Genomic DNA, 25334 nt, shown 5'->3' on the forward strand with positions numbered 1-25334 from the left:
CTAATAAGGCTTTGAATGACTCTTCAGTTGTTATGAGCTTTGCTTTCATATTAAGCTTAGATTTTTTGCCCCCTTTTATATTAATTGACTACTTGCTTTCATATCTGTTGCCAAACTGACTGAATCTATTTAAATTTCATGTAAAGTGTGCTACATTTCGTGTTAGCCCATGAAAATCCATGTAATATGTGTGATATCATTTGGGAACCCTTAAAGCATTCAAGCAGTTGAACCATCTATGTTTCCCAAATCTGCTGCCTTCTTGGATAGTTATAGATTTGTACGCCCTTGCATTTTTCTATCTCATGTAATAAATGGTGCTTTGTCACGAAATGAATCTAATTGTGGTCAAGAGAAGGGAACAGTAGGTGTTTAAATTGAAGTGACAAAATTATTACCATGTTGAATCTATGAAGTCATGGACAATTGATCCTAAACACCACATGTCATGCAGGCATACAAGGAGTGGATTCTCAAGACAATTGAGGAAACTTGGAATCTTTTTCACTATAAATTCATTGCTAACTGGGACAAGCATAAAACCGGTCCTGGTGAGGCATATCTTCCTGCAATCTATGACAATCCTGAGGTTCAGCTGCTTGTTACAGAAGAAATACATGATGGATTTGTTTCATGATTCTCTAGGATTTGGTGCTGCCAAAATGATAAGGTGAGACTGCTTCAAAGACTTGTATTTTTATCATGATGATGTTATTTTTATAATCATGTTATGCGAGTTCTGTGTATTCTCATCCTCGGTTCCATTGCAAGATTTTTAGCAGCACACGAACGCATACAGGCAAATACTTTCAAGCATCAAAATGGTGCTAGTTTAATTGAGTAGCTCACATTTTCACACTATTCATAGTTATTAATAGCTCACCGTAGCTTGTAGTTCGACGCTATGACTTTTGACGCTGCATCAGTGTGTAGCATTGCAACCTTATATAGCTTTGCTATGGCTTGCACTGCCTTACACATAAATAGGCGAACAACAGCCTTAAGTGATTTTCCAAAAGGCAAGTGCTATAGATTCACATTAAACAAGCTATAGATTTCAGTCTCGTGGTAGATTTAAAGTCTATAGTGGTACTTGATATTATTGAGAAAGTATGTCGTGAATAACGTGAAATGGGTGTATACTGTACTTGGAAATCCTTGTTTAAGCTTTCTCCTTAATTATTTGATTGGCAGGAGAATTGTTGGGGTGGCCCATGTTGAGGATTTTGAATCCATTACTGATGCTAGTAAACGAGCCACATGTGAACGCCGGGCACTCAATTAGCAAAGTCGATTCTCAAGGAAAGAAGGACGTTTTGAAGGGATCACTGAAGTTATTTCAGCAATTCGCCAAATTTAGTCCTGGGGTCAGGGGCGAGGTTTAGCTATCTATACCTAGATGGAATACTGAGTCTTCCTATAATCAAATCTCCCATGAACTGCATGACGTTGTTGACCGTCAATATTATTTACAAGAGAATACAAATTTTGCTGTTTCATACTGAGGGATTTGTTTCCTAATTATGCCGTCAGATATATCAGTGCACATCCCATCATGTATTCCATTGACATGTACTGCAATAAGTTTTGTACTCAATAATAGTATCTTTTCACGTAATCCTCCCAACAAGAATCTTGAGAAGAGCGGAGACTTGTGTGCTGTATCATGAGATGACCATATGTAGCAGTGGAGGATCAAAGGGACTGCTGCTGATTATGTGTGGCTGAAAGGAGGGTTATGCACTTAGCCCGTGGTTAAAGCCAGGTCAGGGAATAAGTGGAAACCGTGGACTAGTTTAATAACTTGAGAAATGAATCTGTGACAGAACTGAACAAGAGGATGATGAGAAGTGGTTATAGTGGCGACTTCTTTGAGCAGTTTCTTGGGAAACCTGTGGAAAGACTAGAATACCAAATACGGCAATTAGGAAGTTCTGTTAGGTAGAAGACCTTCTATAGTCAAGATGATATGTGCACATAATCGTTTGCATGTGGAATATGGAGCGATGTGGAAGAATTGCCAATTTCTATTTCAAATTCTGTAATTTTTTTAAAGAATTTTAATGAAAAATGGATAAATTAAAAAAACAAAATGAATTTTTAGAGGAAAAAAAACTTGCAACTCTTCTTTATTGGTGCCTATGGGATGAAACCTAAACATGAGCTAGTATAGTGAACAAAAGTATGCATACTCGTCAAATTCACGGGGAGCTAGGCAGGTTCATGCTGTTACCTCAAAAACTTGACTCTGCAAGGATTCCCCCTCCCCCCCCCTCTCTATACTGCGGAAAGGTGACTTTTCACACGCGATTTTGTGAAAAACGACACCAGCAGACTTGAACACAGAACCACATGAGGCAAGGCATTAGGAAAACATTTCCACTTCTAGTCCTCAATGTGAAATGGTATTGTAAAAATCTGAAAGTCGCTGTAAAAACTTTTGAAGATGCGGGTGGGTGTGTGTCGGGATAATGCTTCTTCAGCTTTCTGGGTGTGCCTTTTTTTTTTTTTTTTCATTTCACAGGCACATATATTCTTTTATTTTGAGATACCGTGGGACATTAAATAAGCATATCTTTTAGCAGGATTTTGAATATTGGTTTATCATGTTATGGGACTAGCTTCTTCTCTTGTAGGTTTTTGGCTTGCTTTTTTATTGTTTGAAGTACTTGTTTGTAGTTCTTCAGGAAAAAAAAAGAAAAAAGAAAAAGTTTTTGTTAGCAGATCAGGAGTGAAAACAGGTCAGGCCAGACCAGGCTTTGTCCTTAACAGGCCAGGCCGTGTTTAGTAACATGCTGGCCTGAGCCTGGCCTGTTTGTAATAGGTTTTTTTTTTTTTTCCTGACTTGATCCTGTATTGTGACTTGTAATAGGTCTTTTTTTTTAGCCTGAGCCTGGCTTGTATAAAAGCCTGGTCTAGCCTAATAAAAAAGCCTGTGATTTTAAAATTTTCAAAATACATAGTACAAAATACATAGGCCAATAAAAATGTAAAATATACATACGACATAATAATAATTTTTTATTATTATCTTTTATTTAAATTTTAATGTCATGAGTAATATTAAATCTTAATTATAATTAAATATTAAAAACAAGTTATAATTATATATCAAAATTTAAATAAAATTAGATATAAATACAAATAAAAATTAAAAATAAGATAAAAAATAGGTTAGGCCAGGCCTGACAGGCCTAACAGGTTTTTCAAAAAGCCTAGGCCTGGCCAGCTGGCCTATTAGGCTAAACAGGCAATAAAAAAGACCTCACTCTTTTTCTATTTAAAAATAGGTCAGACCAAACCAGGCCAAATACAAACTAGGCTACAGGTTCCTAACAGGCTGTCTGGCCTATTTTCATCCTAGGCAGATTTGAGTATGGAAGTCCAATTACGTGAAGGGCCTTGAGATGGAGGGCTTCACGGTCAAAATATTTTCCTCATACAGTGACGGAAAAGTTTCGACAATACTCTCGTCTTTCTCTTTACTTTATCTATGCTTTCGTTGATAGTAATGCTACTCTGAAAGGTTCCCATGAATATTAGCCTTCCGTCTAGTGACGTTGGGCGCGACTTTTGCCTACCTAAGTCGCTTCAGTACGAGTCCCACATCATGCAAACCTCTAACAGCTCTTTGTTTATATATGCGAAGCAGAGGCCGCGGCTCATCCCTTCGGGACATCCGATAAAATTGGAACGATACAGAGAAGATTAGCATGGCCCCTGCGCAAGATGACACGAACAAATCGAGAAATGGTCCAAATTTTTCTCCCTCGTTCCGATTTCAAGTTTCTCCCCTCCAACTAACTCACTCAAGTTTTCCTGAGGAACTGCTTTCGATAAATGCGGAAAACGATCATATCGTTGGTGATTTTCATAGACAATGTTAATTCCAATAAATTACCAGAGCTTTTGACAAATAAATCGGTGCTCTTACTTTGATATTCGTTCTGGGTTTGTGGGAACTTACAATAATCCTGGGTATTTATTTTTTAATATCAGGTTCAGGATCAGTGTATTTTCTTGGCTTCAATAACTGTGAACTCTTCCAATCCAGCTCCAGCAACATGAATTGGTGGCAACTCACTTTGACTTCTTTTCTGACTTGCCCTGTTGTGTTCATTCATTGTGTTATCTTCACCTTTATGAGGCAAGAAATTTCCTTTTAGTCAAGTTATTGCCATTGCATATCAGAGTGTATGGCATAATGAAACGTGGCATGTACTAGGGGTGTGCAAAAACCTATGGTCCGGTTCAGTCCAATCCAACCCGAAGTGGTCCGGTCCAATCAAATCCAAATAAACTATATAATAAAATTAGACTAGACTAGACCAGACTAGTTGGTCGGGTTGGATTGGATTTTGGACCAAGTGATCGATGGACTGGTCCTGTCCAGTTGAGTTGAATTTTTTATTTTTTAATAATTTATAATTTAGATGTTACCTTTAATTTATTTTAATGTTTTTAGAGATTTTTATGTATATATGATGAAGTCTTAAGTTTTATATCATTATATGTATTTTTATTGTCTTAAATTATATTTATCATGTTGAAATCTTGCTTCCTATAAAGAAAAAAATTTGAAAAAAAAAAAAAAAGAAAATTGGAAAACCTGGACTGCCTAGACCAGTCTACTAGTTTAGTGGACCAAGTCCAGTCCAACCCAACATCGGGTGACCACTGGACTGGAACAGACCACAGACTACCAAACCTAACCCAATCAAAAATCAGACCAGACTTTGCGTTGGGTCTGGTTTGGTCCAGTCTTTCCATTGTGCAGCCCTAGGATGTACCTATCATTGAAGGATGTCTTGACACACTATATTGTAGGCTATAAGGAGTGGATTTTTAAGACAATTGAAGACACTTGGAATTATTTCCGCTAGAAATTCATTGCACTCTGGTGAAATCATATAAAGGGTACCGGTGAAGGCCTATCTTCCATCAAGTTTTAACAATCCTGAGGTTCAGCGTCATGTGCAGAAGTGATACGTGGCAGATCTGTTTCATGACACTCTTGGATCTGGTTCTGCCAAATAGAGCTAAAGATCAGAGATTCTTATTTTCACCACAATGATATTATATATGTATATATGTATCTCCCATGTTTGTATCATTTAAAGTTTATCTTAAAGAACTTTCTTTTTTCCCCCCATGAATATAGAAAGCCTGAAATCTAGGCATAGCAAGGTTTTATACTAGCATCCTTTATATTTTTATTTTCTGTTCATGTGAACGCAAGAATCTAGTTGGTGAGGATATTGGTGAAGTGATCAGAATCTTTATTGTTTTCACTTTGCGGTGGATTGCTTGGTTGCACGAATATCAGCATAATCTTTACTTTCAGTCACCGGTTACATTCTTTCCTGGATACTATACACTTGCCGTATAGTTTCTTGTTTCCCCCTTTTTTAAGTCTCAAAGTAGTTTTCTTTGCAGAAGTATATTAGCAGATAAATGTTCTAGAAATGGTTGGTTGAAATGGACAATTCAAGAATGTAAACATCTAATAATTATCCTGTGCAATTTCTGTCTTGGGCGTGATGTGCTTCATTATCCAATGAGTCACTACTTTTGTTGTCAAGAAACTCTGGGTGTTTAAATTGAAGAGGTGATAACATTGTACTATATGAGATGCGTAAAGTCTTAGACAATTGATTCTAAGCACACCATGTCCTGCAGGCATATAAGGAGTGCCTTCTTGGAACAACGAGCAAACATGGATTTTTTGAAAAAACTATTTAAGTTCATTGCTCTTTGGGACAAGCATATAAAGGGTCCTGGGGAGGTTTATCTTCCTGCAATCTATGACAATCCTGAGGTTGAGCTGCTTGTAATGAAGAGATGCGTGATAGATTTGTTTCATGATTCTCTTGGGTTTGTTGTTGCTGAAATTATAAGGTGAGACTACTCAAATTGTTGGAAATCTTATTTGACACAATTTTGGCTTTAGTGTTCCGTATAATTTCCATAATCATCTATTAAGGATTTACTCTCACATGTGAACCCTTGCAACTTTTTACAGCTTTGTTACTCTTCTGGTATATATAATTAAAGCTTAAGTTTTATGGAAGTGTTTACGAGGTAGAATCTGATTATCAAGGAGTAGGATTTTCATGAGATTGAACCTGAGACGCATTCCAAAAATGCATTTTTATAAGGAATCATCTTCATGTGAAATCAAGCAACATTCCAAAGTCTTTTCCCTAATTCTCCTTCTCTGGTTTTGCATGGAATAAGAAGGTATCCCTAATTCTCCTTCTCTGGTTTTGCATGGAATATCCATCATCGCATTTTTGATAAATCAAAGATAATATGGCAAATCTTGTAGATACTGATATACTATAGTTTTTGTCCTCCCGTAACTAGTAGATGATGACTCAGATGCCTACTATATTATTCAAAGATTATTTATAGTTTTACTTCTCTACCTTGTGGCTCCCGTGTCCAGAAAGAGATGAATGAAAATCTTCGATTTTGTGCTATATTGTCACTAGTAGATGGTGACTCAGATGCCTACTACATTATTCTAAGATGATAAGGATGCAAGTTGTAGGTATTATTCCTCAGACGTTCCCCTATAAATACCCCAGCTTAGCTCTTTCTCTAATCACCAAAGTACAAGATCAGAGCTGGCTCCAAACACAGCCATGGCTAAACGCATCATCCCTCTCTTCTCTTGTGTACTCTTAATTCTGTTAGCCATCAGAGCCACCCAAGCAGTGGAATATGCTATCACCAACAATGTTGCAACCAGTGGTGGCATTCTCTTTCGTCACAAAATAGGTGAAACCTATGCCACGCAAACAATGGATTCTGCAGCTCAGTTCATATGGAGGATCTTCCAACAAGATTCTGCTGCGGACAGAAAGAACGTGCAGAAAGTGAACTTCATCTTGGAAGACAAAGATGGGGTGGCATATTCTGTCAATAATGAGATTCATCTAAGTTCAAGATACGTTGGAAGCTACTCAGGAGATGTGAGAAGAGAAGTCACTGGTTTGCTGTATCATGAGATGACTCATATTTGGCAGTGGAATGGTAATGGCCAGGCTAATGGAGGGCTGGTCGAAGGGATTGCTGATTATGTGAGGCTCAAAGCTGGCTATGCACCAAGCAATTGGGTGAAGCCAGGTCAGGGAGATAAGTGGGACCATGGCAATGACGTTACTGCTTATTTTCTGGATTACTGTAACAGTCTGAGAAATGGGTTTGTGGCAGAACTGAACAAGAAGATGAAGACTGGTTACAGTGACGATTACTTCATGCAGATCCCAGACGATTACTTCATGCAGATCCTTGGGAAGCCTGTGGATCAGCTGTGGAATGACTACAAAGCCAAATACGGCAATTAGGAAGTGTTGATCTGCAATAAACAGCTTAATATAAGGGCGTGTTTGTCTAAATAAGGAATAAGATAAGATGATATATGTATATGTATATGTATACCATCATTTGGGTGTGTAATAAATGTGTGGATGCCGATGACCGTTTGTAATGGAAATATGACATGCATGCATGTTGTTAAATGTTAATTGCTGTCTTGGTTTTCTCACAAGGATTGCCCATTTTAGATTTAAATTTCTTTTAGTTATTCTTAAGCAAAATTATTAAAACACGGACCTTCATTTAAAATTTTAATTTCAACTTGAAATAATTTTCACCAAAATATATGCACCTCTTCATTCTTGGAGCATGTATGATATCTTACATATTTAGAAATAAATCTAGTGAGAGTAAAATATTGCAAACTCGCGGGAGATTTTAATAACTTTGATTTTTCAAAAAATGAGAGAAGTAGCACTGAAAGTTGTTAATTAATTTTTTATTCTTTCTTTCTGCATTTTTTTCTCTATTAAAATTTTATAACCCCACTTATTTCTTTTTTTTTTTAAATGGAACTCATTAAAAACATAGTCTCGAGCAACAAAATTGAAAAACACTTTAATAGAAGATCAAACATAGAAAATGATTTTGCTGAAGATCATTAAATCGAGAAATGCACTCCTTTAATTTTTTGTTTTTACATGGAGCCAAAATAATATTTTACTCTTTTTCTTAATAAAAAGATAATATATAAATATAATAAAAAGCAAAGTTTAAAGTACTCTAGCATATATTGATACTCATAGTTAGGAGTGGAAACAGTCCAGACTTTGTCTTTAACAAGCTATTTAGTAACGTGTTAGCCTGAGCCTGGCCTGTGACCTGTAATAAGTATTTTTTTTTCAACATGAGCCTGACCTGTATAAAGGCCTGGCCTGGCTTGGATCTGTAAAAAAGTTTGTAATTTTAAAATTTTCAAAATATATAGTAAAAAATACATAGGCTAATAAAGAATGTAAAATACACATACTGCATAATAATTATTTTTTTATTATCATCTTTTATTTAAATTTTAATGTCATAAGTAATATTTTAAATCTTAATTATAGTTAATATTACTGAAAAAATTTATAATTATATATTAAAATTTAAAATAAGACTAGATAGAAGTACAAAATAAAAATTAAAAATAAGATTAAAAAAAAAGGCGTGATAGGCTTAATAGGTTTTCAAAAAATCTTGGCCTTGCCTATTACGCTAAACAGGCCATCAAAAAGGTTTAAGTCTTCTTCTATTTTGAAACAAGTTAGGCCAAATACAAGCCAGGTCACAGGTCTTGACAGGCTGTTTAGCCTATTTCTACCCCTACTCATAGTTTGTATTCAAGCCGAAGGTTGCTAAAGCATTGGAAATACTTTTTACCCCCTCTCATATCTAACATAAAAATTATTTAGATAAATAAAAAAACGAGATAAATTAGTTAATTATAATAAATATAATATGAACTTTCTAAAACACCATTCTATAACATTATATTTTATATATGTCAGCCTATAAATTAGATTATTTAATATGCAAAAAAAATAAAAATAAGAAATAAAATATATTAGGATATTATATTTAGAATAAATTTAACATTCAACTAATTTTTATAGCAGGATTAGAGTCCAGAGGGAGTATATAAATTTAAAAACATGGATCTTATAAGGCCGGCTTAGTATTCAATATGAAATTACGACATGTTCCACTACGTCTTCAAGAACGCAATTACGACATGATCCATAACATGTGATAAAATATGGACGAAATGATTCGAGGGAAACTACGAATAATGGGCAATTTAATTGGCCAGTATTGAAAAGGACTAGTTTGTAGGCATGATAGGAGGACCAGACAGAATTATGCAAAGTGGTATGTGTCGAAAATGGCATATTTTCAAAAAGTGGATCTTATCCCGGCAAGTTCCGCGTTTCTCTGCTAGCCGTTTGTTTGTCATTGGAGACAATTCCATGCACTATTTTTTCTTATTGAAGATAATTTTATTTGAGATATTATTAGCTACTAAATATGAACACGCAAAAACTTGAATCTTAGTTTGTTACTTATAAGGACTAGTCTTTTCTGCTAAATTCAATCCTGTTGGTAACTCATATACTTTTTTTTTTATAACGAAAGTGCAGTTTTTTAATCCTTTAATTTTATATAAAATTTTAGTTTAGTCTCTTAAATTTTTAAAAGGACTAAGATGCATTCAATATCTTGAAATATTTTTTCAGATGCATTCAGTAATTTAAAGTATTTTGTGATGCATCCATTATCTTGAAATATTTTTTAGGTGCTTGTGGCACTGTGGAGTATTTTTTAGTGCATCCAACATCTTAAAGTACTTTTTTAAGTATGTCCCGGTCCTGCATCTAAAAATATTTTTTGGTGCATCTGGCACCAAGGTAAAAAAAATGCTTTAGGATGTTGATGCATCTAAAAAAATATCTGGATATACTGGATATATCTGAAAAAATATTTCTATGTGTTGGATGCTCTTTAACCCTTTTAATGCGGTTTTCAATTGTTAGTACCAGATAATGATTTTTTTATGAAAGTTATCATTATTTAAAAAAAATTAAATTTAATATATCAGTATTTAAGAATATTTTATCAATATTTAAATTTAAATTTTCAATATCAAAATTTGTTGTTTACAATAATCACAATGACCAGCCAATATAGTTATATGTTGCATTGGGCAAACTCTGTGCTTTGAGAGAGATGCAACAGATCATCCAAGGAAGTATTTGATTCAAGAACGAATGTAACTGCTGATTAACTAAAAAATTACAATATTTACAAATTATGCATGGAGTGATTTATTTTCTAAATTTCCTACAGTAAATGGAAAAATGTGATGTTGGTCAAAAAAAAAAAGGAAAAATGTGACGATAGCTCTCACGACTCAGGCATGCCAACTTTATTTCTGGCCGGGCTTTTATTGTTTGGAGGGATGATCCGAAAGGCCCGATGATGAGAATGGGCCTAGAGTTAGAAATCCAGAGTCTAAGCCCACTTATAGCTGGATGTCGTTTCACATACCTGAATGCCATGCTCTGCATTGATATTAGCGCTGCTCTCACTTTTACTTTTCTCTGGTCCTGAGCTAATACTGCAAGTGAGAGGCTTCCAGAATATTTTTCTCTCTCTCCTTGCTCAGTCTGTGTTTGTTGATACTGCTCTGTGTGAGGTTCCAACAAAGAGATTCCTCCCCAACGCCACGATTTTCCTGTAGCTGTCGAGTTGATTCAGTACGAGTCCCACATCGTGCAAGCATCTTCAGCTCTATGGTTTATATACGCGAACCACAAGTCGGGGTTTGTCCCTTCGGGGACATCCGATAAAATTGGAACGATACAGAGAAGATTAGCATGGCCCCTGCGCAAGGATGACACGCACAAATCGAGAAATGGTCCAAATTTTTTTCTCCATCCTAGAATCACAGTCACTGTAATATGTTCTCTCTTAATGATTTATCTGTTTGCGGCTTGAACCTGGAAAAAACCAATTGGATGTTAGTTCACGAAGTAAGTTCTTTTGGTAGACAATTAGTTATGCTGATTGCTTTCCTCGAAGAGCAAGAAAACAATATGCTAAAAAGAGTGAAGTCACTCCAATTGTGCAACCGTACAGGCTCTTCCATATATTCGTTGTATAGAAGAATCAAGGCCCACGTCGAAGGACACAGCATATTTTGAGGTTCTGGCACTTGAAGAACTGTCGCAGCTGTGCTCATAAAGTTACCTGGTTCTGATTCTTTTATATCTGATACTGCGCGTAAAAGTTGATTGAGTCCTTATTGGTCATGTAGGCTAATGTTATACTGCAACTCGGGGTCTAACTGTTCAGTTGTGTGTACATTGCTTATTTGTGCTTACTAACAAATTTACTTTTGCTCATAGTTTGCGTTAGACAAGTGGTACCCAAAAAAAAAAACTCATTTGTTAATATAAGATTATAATTGTTTTTTAATCTGTTATTGGTGATATAACTGACTATAGATGGACCATTAAGACTTGATACATTTCTTGTAAGCTTAAATGCATATTGTCTTAATGCAGTTTCCAAATTTTGTGGGAATGTGGAGTGGTGTAGGCATACTGCTCTAGTTGTTTTCTCTGACCCTTAGAGTTTCTGAATTTAATCACTGGACTGCTTCTTATCTCGATCATGATGCTAAGGCCGTTCGAGAAGACAAGTCTGCTGACGCTTGAAGTTGGTGGGCTGAAATCCAAGTATCATGACTAGGACAAACTTTCCATTACATGCAGCTGTTATATTGCTTTAGTTTCTGCTCTAATGAGAAGTTATATTCCTGTAGGTTCTGTGAGAGGACCCAAGCACTGATCCATTGAGATCTACAGACCGGTTCTGTCATGGTTACTCAGGAATCAACTCAAGTCATTGATGCAGAATTTGCATTTTATGGACCAATAGGGTTTGACATAGGAGTATTCTTTTTTGTGGATTCAGATAACTGACGCTCTTTTAGGCCGGCACTAGCAGCATGACTTAATTGAAACTTGCGTTGATTTGTTCCTTGACTGGTTTTTTATGTTCTTCCACTGTGTTATCCTCACCATGTCTAGGGTGGAATTTTCTTTTACTCAATTTATTGTCATAGCATAACGGGATAAATTACATGATGCAACTTTGCATGCATTAGTCACATTAATCATTTAAAGGAGAAAAGGATTTAAACACAGAATTTCATGCAGGCATATAAGGAGTGGATTCTTAAGGCAATTGAAGACTGTTGGAATCTTTTTCATGATAGATTCATTAAACTTTGGGACGAGCATAGAAAGGGTCCTGGCAAGGCCTATCTTCCATCAAATTATAACAATGCTGAGGTTCTGCTGCTTGCAAAGAAGAGATACATGGCAGATCTGTTTCATGACACTCTTGGATTTGGCTCAGCCAAAATGATAAGGTGACACTAAAAACATTCTTATTTTTACCATTATGATGTATAACTTCCATGTTTGTATAATTGTTGGTGTGTCACATGTTGAAGATTTTGAATCCATCAGTAATGCTAGGAAACGAGCCAGCTGCGAACGTCGAGCGCCTGATTTTGCTAAGATGATTCTCTAGCAGAGAAGAAAGGTTGAAGGAGTTGCGGAAGTTGTTGCAGCTATTCGGCAGTTCTAGTCATAGCAATGTTTCGGTTTCTATAACTTAAATGTTTGGTTTTGCTGTTGAGCACTTGGTTTCACTGATTTATCAAAACGTGGTTTCCAGCGTGAAACCAAACATTTCCGGAGTAAGCTTTGTGCTCAATAATAAAATCTTTCGGAATTTTATTGTCTGTTCGTGTAAATTATAAGAATCTGGTCTGGTGAAGACCTTGATAAAGGGATAAGAATGCCTTTCTTTTTCTTTTTTTTTGGAAAAAAACTCTTCTATGTATTGCTTGGTTGTGCAAATACATGCACCGTTGGCTTTTGTTCTCGTCTTCTAGACACCGGTTACATTCCTTCGTGAAAACTAATGGTCCGGTGAATATGAATATTTTTCAATTGTTGGAGGAATCTTTGTAAATTTGTAAACATATTAATAATTATTCATCTCCGGGGATGAATTTGAAAAACAATAGCTATTTTGAAGTACTAAATTAAGATTTTACACTCGCAAGTTGGAGCTCCTCATTTTACAAGTCAGGATTTGTTTTTTTTTTTTTGGGCCCCCAAATTGCTCTTCTATGCTTGGAAGAATGGGAACAAAATTGTATATAGAACACAATATTCGTCAAAATTTTGAAATAATTAAAAAAATTAAGTTGCTAGGAATCACACATACTGTCTTTAAGCATCCATTGGGATAAACATCATTATCATTCAGGCGGCGCTTCGGTTATTTTTTTTTTTGGGCTGTGCTTTTAGTACTTCTGAGCAGATGTGAGTGTGGGAAGCCCAGTTCTGTGAAGGGCCTGGAGATAGAGAGATCCAGAGCCAGAATATTTTCCCAGTCACTTCTACTAGTTTTGAGCCAATACGGTGACTGAAAAGATTCGAGAGTATTTTGCTCTCTCTCTTTACTGTGTTCTTCCGTTGGTAGCGAAGCTACCCTGCTAATTTCCCACAGATAGAATCCTTCCGTCTGGTGACGTTGGGCACAACTTTCTACCAGCTATGGAGTTGCTTCAGCACGAGTCCCACATCGCGCAAATTCTTTCAGTTTCATTCTTTATATAGATGAAGCAGAGGTGAGAGTTCGTCCCTTCGGGGACATCCGATAAAATTGGAACGATACAGAGAAGATTAGCATGGCCCCTGCGCAAGGATGACACGCACAAATCGAGAAATGGTCCAAATTTTTTTCTCAAATCCATCTCTGAACTGACAGACTCCGTCTTTACTTCGAATTTCTCCGCACCGATTTAGGTTTTCCTGAGTAACTGTACATAGACCAGGAAAAGGCGAATAACTGAAAATTTTGGTCAGGGCAGCGAAGAACATGATGCATTCTGCTGTTTCGCACCTGATTATGTTTTTCAAGGATTGATATTTCACTGGAGTTAATTCTTCACCTCACCAGAAAAAGACAAAAGAAAAGAAAAGTCCAGCAAATAAATTGGTGCTCTTAATTGGATTTTCGTTCTGGGTTTATGGGAACCTACAGCAATCCTGGGGATATTGTTTTATAATATCAGGTTCAGAATCAATGTGCTTTCTTGGCTTTCAGATGACTGTGGACTCTTCCAATCGAACTCCAGCAACATGGCTTGGTTGCAACTTACTTTGATTTCTTCTTTGGCTGCCACTTCAGTGTTCATTCATTGTGTTATCTTCACCTTTATGAAGATGGAATTTTCCCCCCAGTCAAGTTATAGCAGTTGCTTATTAGAGTATAGGGAGTGGATTTTTAAGGCAATTTTGAAGGCGCTTGGAATTATTTCCACTACGAATTCACTGAGGACCATAAAAAGGGCACTGGTGAAGTACTATCTTCCGTCGATTTTTAAGCTCAACATCATTTGCAGAAGAGTTACGCGGCAGATCAGTTTCATGAAACTTTTGGATTTGGTTCTGCCATAATGATAAGGTACGACCAAAGATCAGAGATTCTTATTTTAAATTTCACCACAATGATGTAAATAACTCCTGTGTTTGTATCACTTAAAGATCTATCCTTTTTAGTTTTTGCTATGCATATAGAAAGGCTGAATTCTAGCTGGTCGCAGCAAGGTTACTGTCATCCTTTATATTTTTATTGTCAGTTCATGTGAATGCAAGAATCCGTTTGGTGAGAATATTTGTGAAGTGATCAGAACCTTTGTTGTCTTCACTCTTCCTGGATACTAAACTCTTGCTAGACAGCTAGAACATTAACAAAATAGCAGAACAGAAATCCTTCTATCTTTCTAATTCTCTATTATATCTCGATCTTGAATGTAAAAACAAATTAGTATCTTAGCTGTGATTAATGATGAAGTTGCTTGTGATGATTCTATGTCCTTCGGAGTGGCAAGTTTTGAAAACGTAAGAATAGGATCTCCCAAGTTCCGATCAAAAACAAAAGACCATCACAAACAGCGTCATCATTAGTCATTATTACTGATATAAAACTTCATTTCTGCGGATATAAATTTAAGATCAATTTTAATCAACGTAATTAGGTACTGTAGGTTCTAGAACCACAAGGTTTATCAAGTCAATCAGACAGCACTCTTAATATAGCCGTCCCCTTTTTTTCCAGGGTATCAAGCAAAGACGGAACTGATGTCCATGTCCATGTCCAAGTCCAAGTCCAAGTCCAAGTCAAGGATTACAGCATAAAGGAACAAGTCAACAAACAATTACTCCAAATTCTTTGATAAGTCAAACTATAAATTATATATATATATATATTGTTGGATATTGATGATATATTTATATTAGGACAATGGCAATTTTTATTCCAATGATTTAATTTTAAAATTTAATAAGTGATAACTAGTTAAAAATAGAAAGCGTATTATTTTTTAAGTTTTCACCAAACAAACTGCTTACTTAATCATTATTTTATAAAAAAAAATATTAAAACGCCAACTGATTAGATCAGACCCTCTAATTGAGAGAATAACGCAGGTGCAGACGTGATGTAATATTTCTAAAAATTTTACCCGAAAACTTGTGGGATATTTTACGCTTGCTTGGAAGAAAAGCAACCTATTATAAATTCAAGAGGACACCAATGACAAAAAAACACAATAAATGCAAGGTCCTTTCTTCATCCCTTGGCAGCTTGCTTTCAGGTTTGGGCAGCTCATTTGATCTGGTCTTATTTGACGTCTCTGAAAGTTCTGAAAAATGTTTATTTTTAGAATCACCATGCTCGCCCGCCCACATATATAATGGACTAGAGACAGTGACTGGTACTGATAATCTCTCCTTAAGATCAAAGGTGGTGTTTGTTTCAACACAAAACGACAATCCAGATTTTTTATGATCAATGCTCTCAAATCTCTCCATCCTTTACTAAAATGGTATGATATTGATATATTCTTCCGGTCCTTAATATAGAATCCAATCCTTGAATTGGTTTTGATCCTAAATATAAGACTCATTTTTCATATTTATTAATTTTTTTTAAATTATCGTTATGGATACTCCTTCAACCATAATCAAGTAGAAGAGGAAGATGAGATATTAAGAAAAATGATTATGGTGTTTGAGGAAAAATGTGTCACTTTTCTTATAATTAACTAACTTACCTAACTTCCTTAATCTAATCAAATTAATTAAATGGGTCTTATATTAAGGACCAGAGGAGTATAATACTATCTCCGATCCTCAATATAAAATTTCATTTGAATTTTATTTTGGTCTTAAATATAAGACCCTAATCCATTTTATCTCTCATATCTATTTATTTTTTTTAAGATAGTCTTTTTAATAATGGTAGTTATCACCAATAAACATGATTAACAAACATATTTTGGGGAAGACAACATATATTTATCACAAATAACTAACTTAACTTATTTCTTTAATCTGCTCAAATTAGTCAACTAGCTATTATATTTAGAACCGAATAATACATACGTTGAAACTTGAACTTGGCAATTTTCCAGAAAAGCTTAGTCAAGTGAAGCAACATTATATGTTCGACATTTCCATTAATTATAAGAAGTAATATCATGCATTCATGTCATGCAGATAAACAGTGATACAGTTGCATTTATGTGTCATCTTATTCTTTAAACTAATAATAAGCTCTTATTATTTTCCCACTATTAGAACACTTTCCTAATTGCCATATTTGGCTTTATAGTCTCTCCACAGCTGATCCACAGGCTTCCCAAGGAGCTGCCTAAAGTAGTCGTCACTATAACCAGTCCTCATCATCTTGTTCAGTTCTGCCACAAACCCATTTCTCAGACTGGTACAGTAATCCAGAAAACGAGCAGTAACATCGTAGCCTTGATCCCATCTATCTCCCTGACCAGGTTGCACCCAGTGGCTCGGCGCATAGCCAGCTTTGAGCCTTACATAATCAGCAATCCCTTCGATCAACCCTCCATTAGCCTGGCCATTCCCATTCCACTGCCATATGTGAGTCATCTCATGATACAGCACACCAGTTACTTCTCTTCTCACATCTCCGTTGTAGTTTCCAACATATCTCGAGCTGAGATGAATCTCGTTGTTTGTAGCATATGCCACTCCATCTTTTTCTTCCACGAACAAGCTAACCGTTTGCACGTTCTTTCTGTCTGCAGGAGAATTCTGCTGCTGAAAGATCCTCCATATGAATTGCGTTGCAGAGTCCATTGTTTGCTTGGCGTAGGCGTCCCCTACTTTGTCGCGGAAGGCGACACCGCCGGGGGTGGCGAGGGCGGTGTTGGTGACGGTGTATTCGACAGCTTGGGTGCCTTCACTGGCTGCAAGGAGAATCACGAGAAGCGAAGAGAAGACATGGATGAAGCGTCGGGCCATGGTTGTGTTTTGGAGCTCTTGAAAGGATAATAAGGTGTTTACTGATGATTTGATTTGAGAAGTTGTGTTGGGGATTTTATAGGGAAGTCTGAGGAATAGCTGCAACTTGCGTCCATACCGCAACAAGTTAGTGGTCATCGACCGGCCTGCTCAATTAATGTTTCTGCTTTCATCGGTGGACACTAGTTGGTTTAATTTCTAATTTCACACAGGGAAAATAAGTTACTTTATTCATAACGTTTGAATAATACTCACATGTACCTTTTGCAAGAGCTTGTAATTCCAAGTTCCTCCATCATTTATATAACATCTTAATTATAGCTGTCTGAACATTTAACCTGGCATATTACATTTCTTTCATACTTTCTCTTTCATTACAGTCTATTTCTCTCTCTCTCCCCTACTTGCTCTTTAAAGGCATACTTTGAAGGGAAAAAAAATCATTTCCGACATATTTATCACTTTTAATTCATTTTAATTATTTTCTTAAATCATGTAATTTGAGTGGGAAAAAAAAAGCTGACAGGAATATAACTTAATAATTATTTCATATCTTAGGGCCGTGATTTTAGAAATAAAAGATATATATTATAATTTTGATGGGGAAAAATAACAAAATAAATTATGTTTTTTCGCTGGCAAAAAAAGAAATTAATTGTTTTGACTGAAAAATTATTAATGCTAAATAACAATAACGAAATATGTTGCATTTTAATTTTCCTTTTTCCCGAACTGAAGGGTGCTGGCCGTGTTGAATTTTCCATGCATTGACCTTGACTTGGCAAACTGGTTAGGCCTCTGGTCCGCAAGGAGCCAGCTGCATACGTCGACCGCTTGATTTTACTAAGATGATTCTCATGGAGAGAAGAAAGTTTGAAGGAGTTGCTGAAGTTGTTGAAGCTATTCGGCAGCTCTGGTCATAGCGATGTCTTGGTTTCTATAACTTCAATGTTTGGTTTCGCTGTTGAGCACTTGGTTTCACTTATGCTATCAAAACGTGGTTTCCAGCGTGAAACCAAACATTTCCGGAGTAAGCTTTGTGCTCAATAATAAAAATCTTTCAGAATTTTATTGTCTGCTCATGTAAATGTATAAGAATCTGGTCCGGTGAAGACCTTGATAAAGTGATAAGAATTTTTTTTTTCACTCTTCTGTGTATTGCTTGGCTGTGCAAATACACACACCATTGTCTTTTGTTGTAGTCTTCTTGACACCAATTACATTCCTTCCTGAAAACTAATGGTCCGGTGCATGAGTATTTTTCAATTGTTGGAAGAATCTTGGTAAACTTATAAACATATTAAGAATTGTTCATCTCCAGGGCTGAATTTGAAAAACAAAAGCTATTTTGAAATGCCAAATTAAGATTTTATACTCGTAAGTTGGAGCTCCTCATTTTTCAAGTCAGGGTTCTATTTTTTGTTTCTTCAAATTGCTCTTCTATACTCGGAAGAATGAGAACAAAATTGTATATAGAACATAATATGGGTCAAAATTCTGAAATAATTAAAAAAATGTAGTTGCTAAGAATCACACATACTGTCTTAGAGTACCTAAATATTGGGATAAACATCATTAACCGGCTGTGCTTCGGTTTTTTTTTTGTTTGGCTGTGCTTTTATTACTTGTAAGCAGATGTCAGTATGGGAAGCCCAATTATGTGAAGGGCCTAGAGATAGAGAGATCCAGAGCCAGAATATTTTCCCAGTCACTTCTACTAGTTTTGAGCCAATACAGTGACTGAAAAAATTGGAGAATATTTTGCTCTCTCTCTATGCTGCGTTCTTCCGTTGGTAGCGATGCTACTCTGCGAATTTCCCACAGATAGAATCCTCCCGTCTCGTAACGTTGGGCACAACTTTCTACTAGCTATGGAGTTGCTTTAGTGCGAGTCCCACATCGCGAAAATTCTTTCAGTTTCATTTTTTATATAGATGAGGGACAAACCCCTGTTCGTCCCTTCGGGGACATCCGATAAAATTGGAACGATACAGAGAAGATTAGCATGGCCCCTGCGCAAGGATGACACGCACAAATCGAGAAATGGTCCAAATTTTTTTCACCAAATCCACCTCTGACCGACTTCGTCCCTACTTCGAATTTCTCCGCCCCGATTTAGGTTTTCCTGAGGAACTGTACATAGACCAGGCAAAGGCGAATAACTGAAAAATTTGGTCAGAGCAACGAAGAACATGATGCATTCTGCTGTTGCGGTACCTGATTATGTTTTTTAAGGATTGATGTTTCACTGAAGTTAATTGTTCATCTCACCAGAAAAAGACAAAAGACAAAAGAAAAGTCCAACAAATAAATTGGTGCTCTTAATTGGATTTTCGTTCTGGGTTTATGGGAAACTACAGTAATCCTGGGGATATTATTATTTTATAATATCAGGTTCAGGATCAATGTGCTTTCTTGGCTTTCAGATGACTGTGAACTCTTCCAATCCAACTTCAGCAACATGGCTTTGTTCAAAGTCACTTTGATTTCTTCTTTGGCTGCCACTTCAGTGTTCATACATTGTGTTATCTTCACCTTTATGAAGATGGAATTTTCCCTTCAGTCAAGTTATTGCCATTGGTTATTAGAGTATAAGGAGTGGATTTTTAAGGCAATTTGAAGACGCTTGGAATTATTTCCACTACGAATTCACTGCTCTCTGGTGGGATTATAAAAAGGGTACTGGTGAAGTGCTATCTTCCGTGGATTTTTAACAATCCTGAGGTTCAACATCATTTGCAGAAGAGTTACGTGGCCGATCAGTTTCATGACACTTTTGGATTTGGTTCTGCCATAATGATAAGGTACGACCAAAGATCAGAGATTCTTATTTTAAATTTCACCACAATGATGTACAGAACTCCTCTGTTTGTATCACTTAAAGATCTATCCTTTTTGGTTTTTTGCTATGCATATAGAAAGGCTGAATTCTAATCATAGCAAGGTTTTATACTGTCGTCCTTCATATTTTTATTGTCAGTTCATGTGAGTGCAAGAATCTGGTTGGTGAGGACATTTTTAGTGTCCAAATTGTCACTCTTCCTGGATACTAAACACTTGCTGTATTGTTTCTTGCTTCACTCTTTTTAAGTCTCGAAGTAATTATATCTCTCTGGTTCGTTTTTTCCGCCCCGGTAAACTATTAGCAGATAAATGTTGTGGAAAATGGTTGAAATAGACAATTCAGGAATGTAAGTAAACTTTGAGAAAATTAGATCTCCAGAGGAGAGCAGTACGTTAAAAAGCCTCCAAAACCAGATTGAACAGAGCAGTTCATTTTGTGACAATTTACACGTTAGACAGCTAGAACATTAACAAAAGAGGAGAACAGAAATCTTTCTATCTTTCTATTTCTTTATTATATGGAGAAACAAAACAGAATCTTAGCTGTGATTATCGATGAAGTTGCTTAATCGTTTATGATAATTCATGTATATATATTATTGATTATGGTGATTGATAGTGGACCTCCCAAGTTCTGATCTGAAACCAAAGACTATCACAAAAAGCGTCATCATTAGTCATTATTACTGATATAAAACTTAATTTCTGCGGGTGTAAATTTAAGATCAATTTTAATCAACGTAATTAGGCATTGTCGGTTCTAGAACTACAAGGTTTATCAAGTCAACCAGACAGCACGCTTAATATTGCCGCCCCCTTTTGTCCAAGGCATCAAGAAAACACAGAACTGACGTCCAAGTCCAAGTCCAAGTCAAGGATTACAGCACAAAGGAACAAGTCAACAAGCAATTACTCCAAAATTGTTAGATCAGTCAAACTATATGTATACATAGATGGATATATAGGACGATGACAATTTTTATTCCAATGATTTAATTTTAAAATTTAATAAGTGATAAATAGTTAAAAATAGAAAGTGTATTATTTTTAAGTTTTCACCAAACAAACTGTTTACTTAATCATTATTTAAAGGATTTTTATATTATTTTTTAAAAAACGTTAAAACATCAACTGATTAGACCCTCTAATTGAGAGAATAATCCAGGTGCAGCCGTGATATAATATTTTTAAAAACCTTTCCCGGAAACTGGTGGGATATTTTACGCTTGCTTGGAAGAAAAGGAAACTATTATAAATTCAAGAGGACTGTCAATGTTTTATACACGAATGAACACAATAAATGCAATGTCCTTCCTTCATCCCTTAGCAGCTTGATTTCAGGTTTAGGCATCTCATATGATCTGGTCTTATTTGAGGTCTCTGGAAGTGCTGAAAAATGCTTATTTAAATTTAGAATCATCATGCCCACCCACCCGCACATGTATAATGGAATAGAAACAGTAACTTGTAATGATAATCTCTCATTGAGATTAAAGGCCTTTTTTTTTCAACGCAAAATGGTAATCCAGATTTCTTGTGATCATGCTCTCAAATCTCTCCCTTTCTTCTTTGCTGTAGTGGTAGCTTATCGATATATAATAATATAATATACACAGTGAAAGTGGGCAATTCAGCAGAAAAGCTTAGTCAAGTAAAGCAAAATACGTTAGACATTTCCATTTATATAAGCAGTGATATGATGCATTCATTTCCTGCATAGAAACGGTGATACAATTACATTTATATATCATCTTATTCTTTAAACTAATCAGCTCTTACTATTTTCCCACCATTAGAACACTTTTCTAATTGCCATATTTGGCTTTATAGTCTCTCCACAGCTGATCCACAGGCTTCCCTAGGATCTGCCTAAAGGAGTCGTCACTATATCCAGTCCTCATCTTCTTGTTCAGTTCTGCCACAAACCCATTTCTCAGACTGTTACAGTAATCCAGAAAATAAGCAGTAACATCATAGCCATGGTCCCACTTATCTCCCTGGCCAGGTTTCACCCAGTGGCTCGGCGCATAGCCAGCTTTGAGCCTCACATAATCAGCAATCCCTTCGATCAACCCTCCATTAGCCCTACCATTCCCATTCCACTGCCATATGTGCGTCATCTCGTGATATAGCACACCAGTTACTTCTCTTCTCACATCTCCATTGTAGTTTCCAACATATCTCGAGCTGAGATGAATCTCGTTGTTTATAGCATATGCCACTCCGTCTTTTTCTTCCACGAACAAGCTAACCTTTTGCACGTTCTTTCTGTCTGCGGGAGAATTCTGCTGCTGAAAGGTCCTCCATATGAATTGCGTTGCAGAGTCCATTGTTTGCTTGGCGTAGGCGGCGCCTACTTTGTCGCGGAAGGCGACACCGCCGGGGGTGGCGAGGGCGGTGTTGGTGACGGTGTATTCGACAGCTTGGGTGCCTTCAATGGCTGCAAGGAGAATCACAAGAAGCGAAGAGAAGACATGGATGAAACGTCGAGCCATGGTTGTGTTTTGGAGCTCTTGAAAGGATAATAAGGTGTTTGCTGATGATTTGATTTGAGAAGTTATGTGCTGAGGATTTTATAGGAAAGTCTGAGGAATAGCTGCAACTTGCGTCCGTGCCGCAACAAGTTAGTGGTCATCGACCTGCCTCCTCAATTAATGTTTGTGCTTTCATAGGTGGACACTAGTTGGTTTAATTTCTAATTTCACACAGGGAAAATAAGTTATTTTATTCATTGTGTTTGAATAATACTCACATGTAGCTTTTATAAGAGCTTGTAATTCGAGCTATCTTCATCTTTTATATAAGATCTTAATTATAATTATCTTTGTTTTTTTTATTTTTGTTCATAATTAAATTTATATGTTACATTAATTAAAAGGTAGGTTAACATAATATTTAGTCTCTCAAATTTGTCTTATTTTGATTTTGGTCCTTTAAATTTTTAATTATAGGTTTGATTCTTTAAGAGGCAAAATGATCCAACTTTTATTAGATTATAGAGATCAATATTTTATATGAAAAGAAACTTGAAGAATTAAAATCTATAATTTGAAATTTGAGGACCAAAATCAAAACGAGAACAAATTTAGAGAATTAGAGTTTGTATTAACCCATTAAAAGGTTGACAACTTGGTATACTACATTCTCTTTTATATTTTGTCTCTCATTACTGCTCTATTTCTTTCTCTTACTTGCTCCTTAATGGCATATTTTTTTTAAAAAATTCATTTCTCACATATTTATTACTTTTAATTGATTTTAATTATTTTCTTTAAAAAACTGACGGAAGTATAATTTAATAATTATTTATATTTTAGGGTGGTGATTTTAAAATAAAATATATATATATTATAATTTTGATAGGCAAAAATAATAAGATAAATTATTTTTGTTTCGTTGGCAAAAAAAGCAATTAATTTTTTGACTGAAAATTATTAACGCTGAATAATAATAATAATAATAATAATAATAATAATAATAATAATAATAATAATAATAATAATAATAATAATAATAATAATAATAATAATAATGTCGTACTTTAAGTTTTCTTCTTCCCGAAAGGAAAGGGGGTAATTGATGACAACGGACCAGGTGCCGGCCATGTTGAATTTTCCATGCATTGACCTTGACTTGGCAAACTGCTTGGATCTCTGGTCCGCAAGTTGGGTATTCTTGGCTTTTACGAATTATTTTATAAGATGAATTTTTCTCTATTTCTGTTTATTGCAGCCCTTTAAATTTATTTCTAGTGTTTGATATATAATAATATTACCTTCTATTCTAGATATATAATTTCGTTTATAATTTATAAATAGAGTATTATATTTAAGATCAAAAATAATACTCCTCCGGTCCTAAATATAAGACCTTTATACTAGTGTGTATAAGGGTCTTACATTTAGGATCGGAGGAGTAGTATAATTTATTAAATCTCAATCATTAAAGTTGAGATTGAAGGTGGGCAAAGCAGGGGATTCAGTTTGAGAATCTGATAAGTTCATATTAGAATTCAACTATTCATATTTACTCTTCCGGTCCTTAATACAGGACTCAATTGTTGAGTTAGTTTTGGTCTTAAATATAAGACCCATTTATCATATTTTTCAATTTTCTTTAAATTACCCTATGGATACTCCCTCAACTATAATAAAGTAGAAGAAGAATAGGGATATTAAGAATAATGATTATGGTATTTTAGAAAAAACGTGTCACATTTCTTATAATTAACTAACTTACCTAACTTCCTTAATCTAATCAAATTAGTTAAATGGGTCTTATATTAAGGACCGGAGGAGTAATATAATTTTATCTTTATATTTTTTTAATATCTTAAGATGTCAAAATCCAAAATAAGATTATTTTTTAACTTTTGATTTATTAAAAATATTTTTATTTTTACCCAAAAAATTATTATTATTTAAACTATGCAGATCACACCATAGCGGGAACTGGAGGAGGGATCATGGGGAAGCTAATTCCAAGAAAGCTTGCGTGTGCGCTTTTGGTATGGCCATGATGCCATTAGCCAAGTATGTGCCCGGGCTATTTCCTAAAATTACCCAAGTTGTTTAAAGGAAACAAATTACACATTTATGCCCGACATTTCTAAGAATTTTTCAGAAACGTCCTCATAGTTTGAATTTTTTTAAAAACTACTCCCTTAAAGCACTAGCGTTGAAGCCGCTGCATCCGGCTCCTATTCTTTCACGTATTGAAGCAGGGACGCCGACCCTGCGCCAACGGCGTGGTGCTGTGAGGTGGGCTGTTTGGGCTTAAAATAAATGAGCACAAAAGGAGCCCGAGTTTACTAAGCGGTGGTTGGGCCTTACTGTCAGTATTTAGGCCCAATGGAATAAATTGCAAGTTATATTTAAAAATTGTTTTATTTATTTTTTTCCAGGTAAATGTCATACCCATGTATTTACAGTTGTTTAAATTGATATTTATAACTCATTTTTCAATAAAATTTTTCATGAGCTTAACCATCATTAATTCCCTTTTTGGGAACCTCATTGTCCTTCTCCTATTAGTTTATCTCTACTTTCTCATCTGGTAATCTTTCATATAGTAACATAATTACTTGGAAAATATTCTTCCGAGAGGTATTATTCATATCAATTGCTTGATAAATTTTGCAAAATATCATATAAGTAAAAATGAAATAAAGTTTTAAAAATGTTCTATAAATAAGAAATT

General features: G+C 35.5%; 4 protein-coding genes, 1 long non-coding RNA gene and 4 other non-coding genes across 9 annotated transcripts; 7 read left to right on the forward strand and 2 right to left on the reverse strand.

The window, feature by feature from the left end:
* The first annotated feature begins 404 nt into the window (after positions 1-404).
* LOC114737435 (uncharacterized) lies at positions 405-1618 on the forward strand. Its single transcript, XM_028925360.1, has 2 exons — positions 405-670; positions 1195-1618. The coding sequence occupies exons 1-2, from the start codon at positions 411-413 to the stop codon at positions 1283-1285; spliced, it is 351 nt and encodes a 116-aa protein (XP_028781193.1). The 5' UTR covers positions 405-410; the 3' UTR covers positions 1286-1618.
* A 2046-nt stretch (positions 1619-3664) lies between these two features.
* On the forward strand, positions 3665-3765 carry LOC114737439 (U6 spliceosomal RNA). Its single transcript, XR_003739432.1, has one exon. It is a non-coding gene; the product is annotated as a U6 spliceosomal RNA (small nuclear RNA).
* Positions 3766-6627: 2862 nt separating this feature from the next.
* LOC114737431 (uncharacterized) lies at positions 6628-7532 on the forward strand. Its single transcript, XM_028925356.1, has one exon. It carries the CDS (start codon positions 6648-6650, stop codon positions 7350-7352), a length of 705 nt encoding a protein of 234 aa, XP_028781189.1. The 5' UTR covers positions 6628-6647; the 3' UTR covers positions 7353-7532.
* A 3157-nt stretch (positions 7533-10689) lies between these two features.
* LOC114737436 (U6 spliceosomal RNA) lies at positions 10690-10792 on the forward strand. The gene has a single exon (XR_003739429.1). It is a non-coding gene; the product is annotated as a U6 spliceosomal RNA (small nuclear RNA).
* A 281-nt stretch (positions 10793-11073) lies between these two features.
* Positions 11074-12778, forward strand: LOC114737432 (uncharacterized). Its single transcript, XR_003739428.1, has 3 exons — positions 11074-11603; positions 11690-12301; positions 12386-12778. It is a non-coding gene; the product is annotated as an uncharacterized LOC114737432 (long non-coding RNA).
* Positions 12779-13586: 808 nt separating this feature from the next.
* Positions 13587-13689, forward strand: LOC114737437 (U6 spliceosomal RNA). The gene has a single exon (XR_003739430.1). It is a non-coding gene; the product is annotated as a U6 spliceosomal RNA (small nuclear RNA).
* Positions 13690-16436: 2747 nt separating this feature from the next.
* Positions 16437-17345, reverse strand: LOC114737433 (uncharacterized). The gene has a single exon (XM_028925358.1). The coding sequence runs from the start codon at positions 17289-17291 to the stop codon at positions 16602-16604; it is 690 nt and encodes a 229-aa protein (XP_028781191.1). The 5' UTR covers positions 17292-17345; the 3' UTR covers positions 16437-16601.
* Positions 17346-19246: 1901 nt separating this feature from the next.
* On the forward strand, positions 19247-19349 carry LOC114737438 (U6 spliceosomal RNA). Its single transcript, XR_003739431.1, has one exon. It is a non-coding gene; the product is annotated as a U6 spliceosomal RNA (small nuclear RNA).
* A 2469-nt stretch (positions 19350-21818) lies between these two features.
* Positions 21819-22687, reverse strand: LOC114737429 (uncharacterized). Its single transcript, XM_028925354.1, has one exon. It carries the CDS (start codon positions 22628-22630, stop codon positions 21941-21943), a length of 690 nt encoding a protein of 229 aa, XP_028781187.1. The 5' UTR covers positions 22631-22687; the 3' UTR covers positions 21819-21940.
* Positions 22688-25334: the final 2647 nt, after the last annotated feature.

Source organism: Neltuma alba, unplaced genomic scaffold (assembly GCF_004799145.2).
Source record: "Neltuma alba isolate B1F8T4 unplaced genomic scaffold, ASM479914v2 tig00013441_pilon, whole genome shotgun sequence".
Taxonomy (NCBI): Eukaryota; Viridiplantae; Streptophyta; class Magnoliopsida; order Fabales; family Fabaceae; genus Neltuma; species Neltuma alba.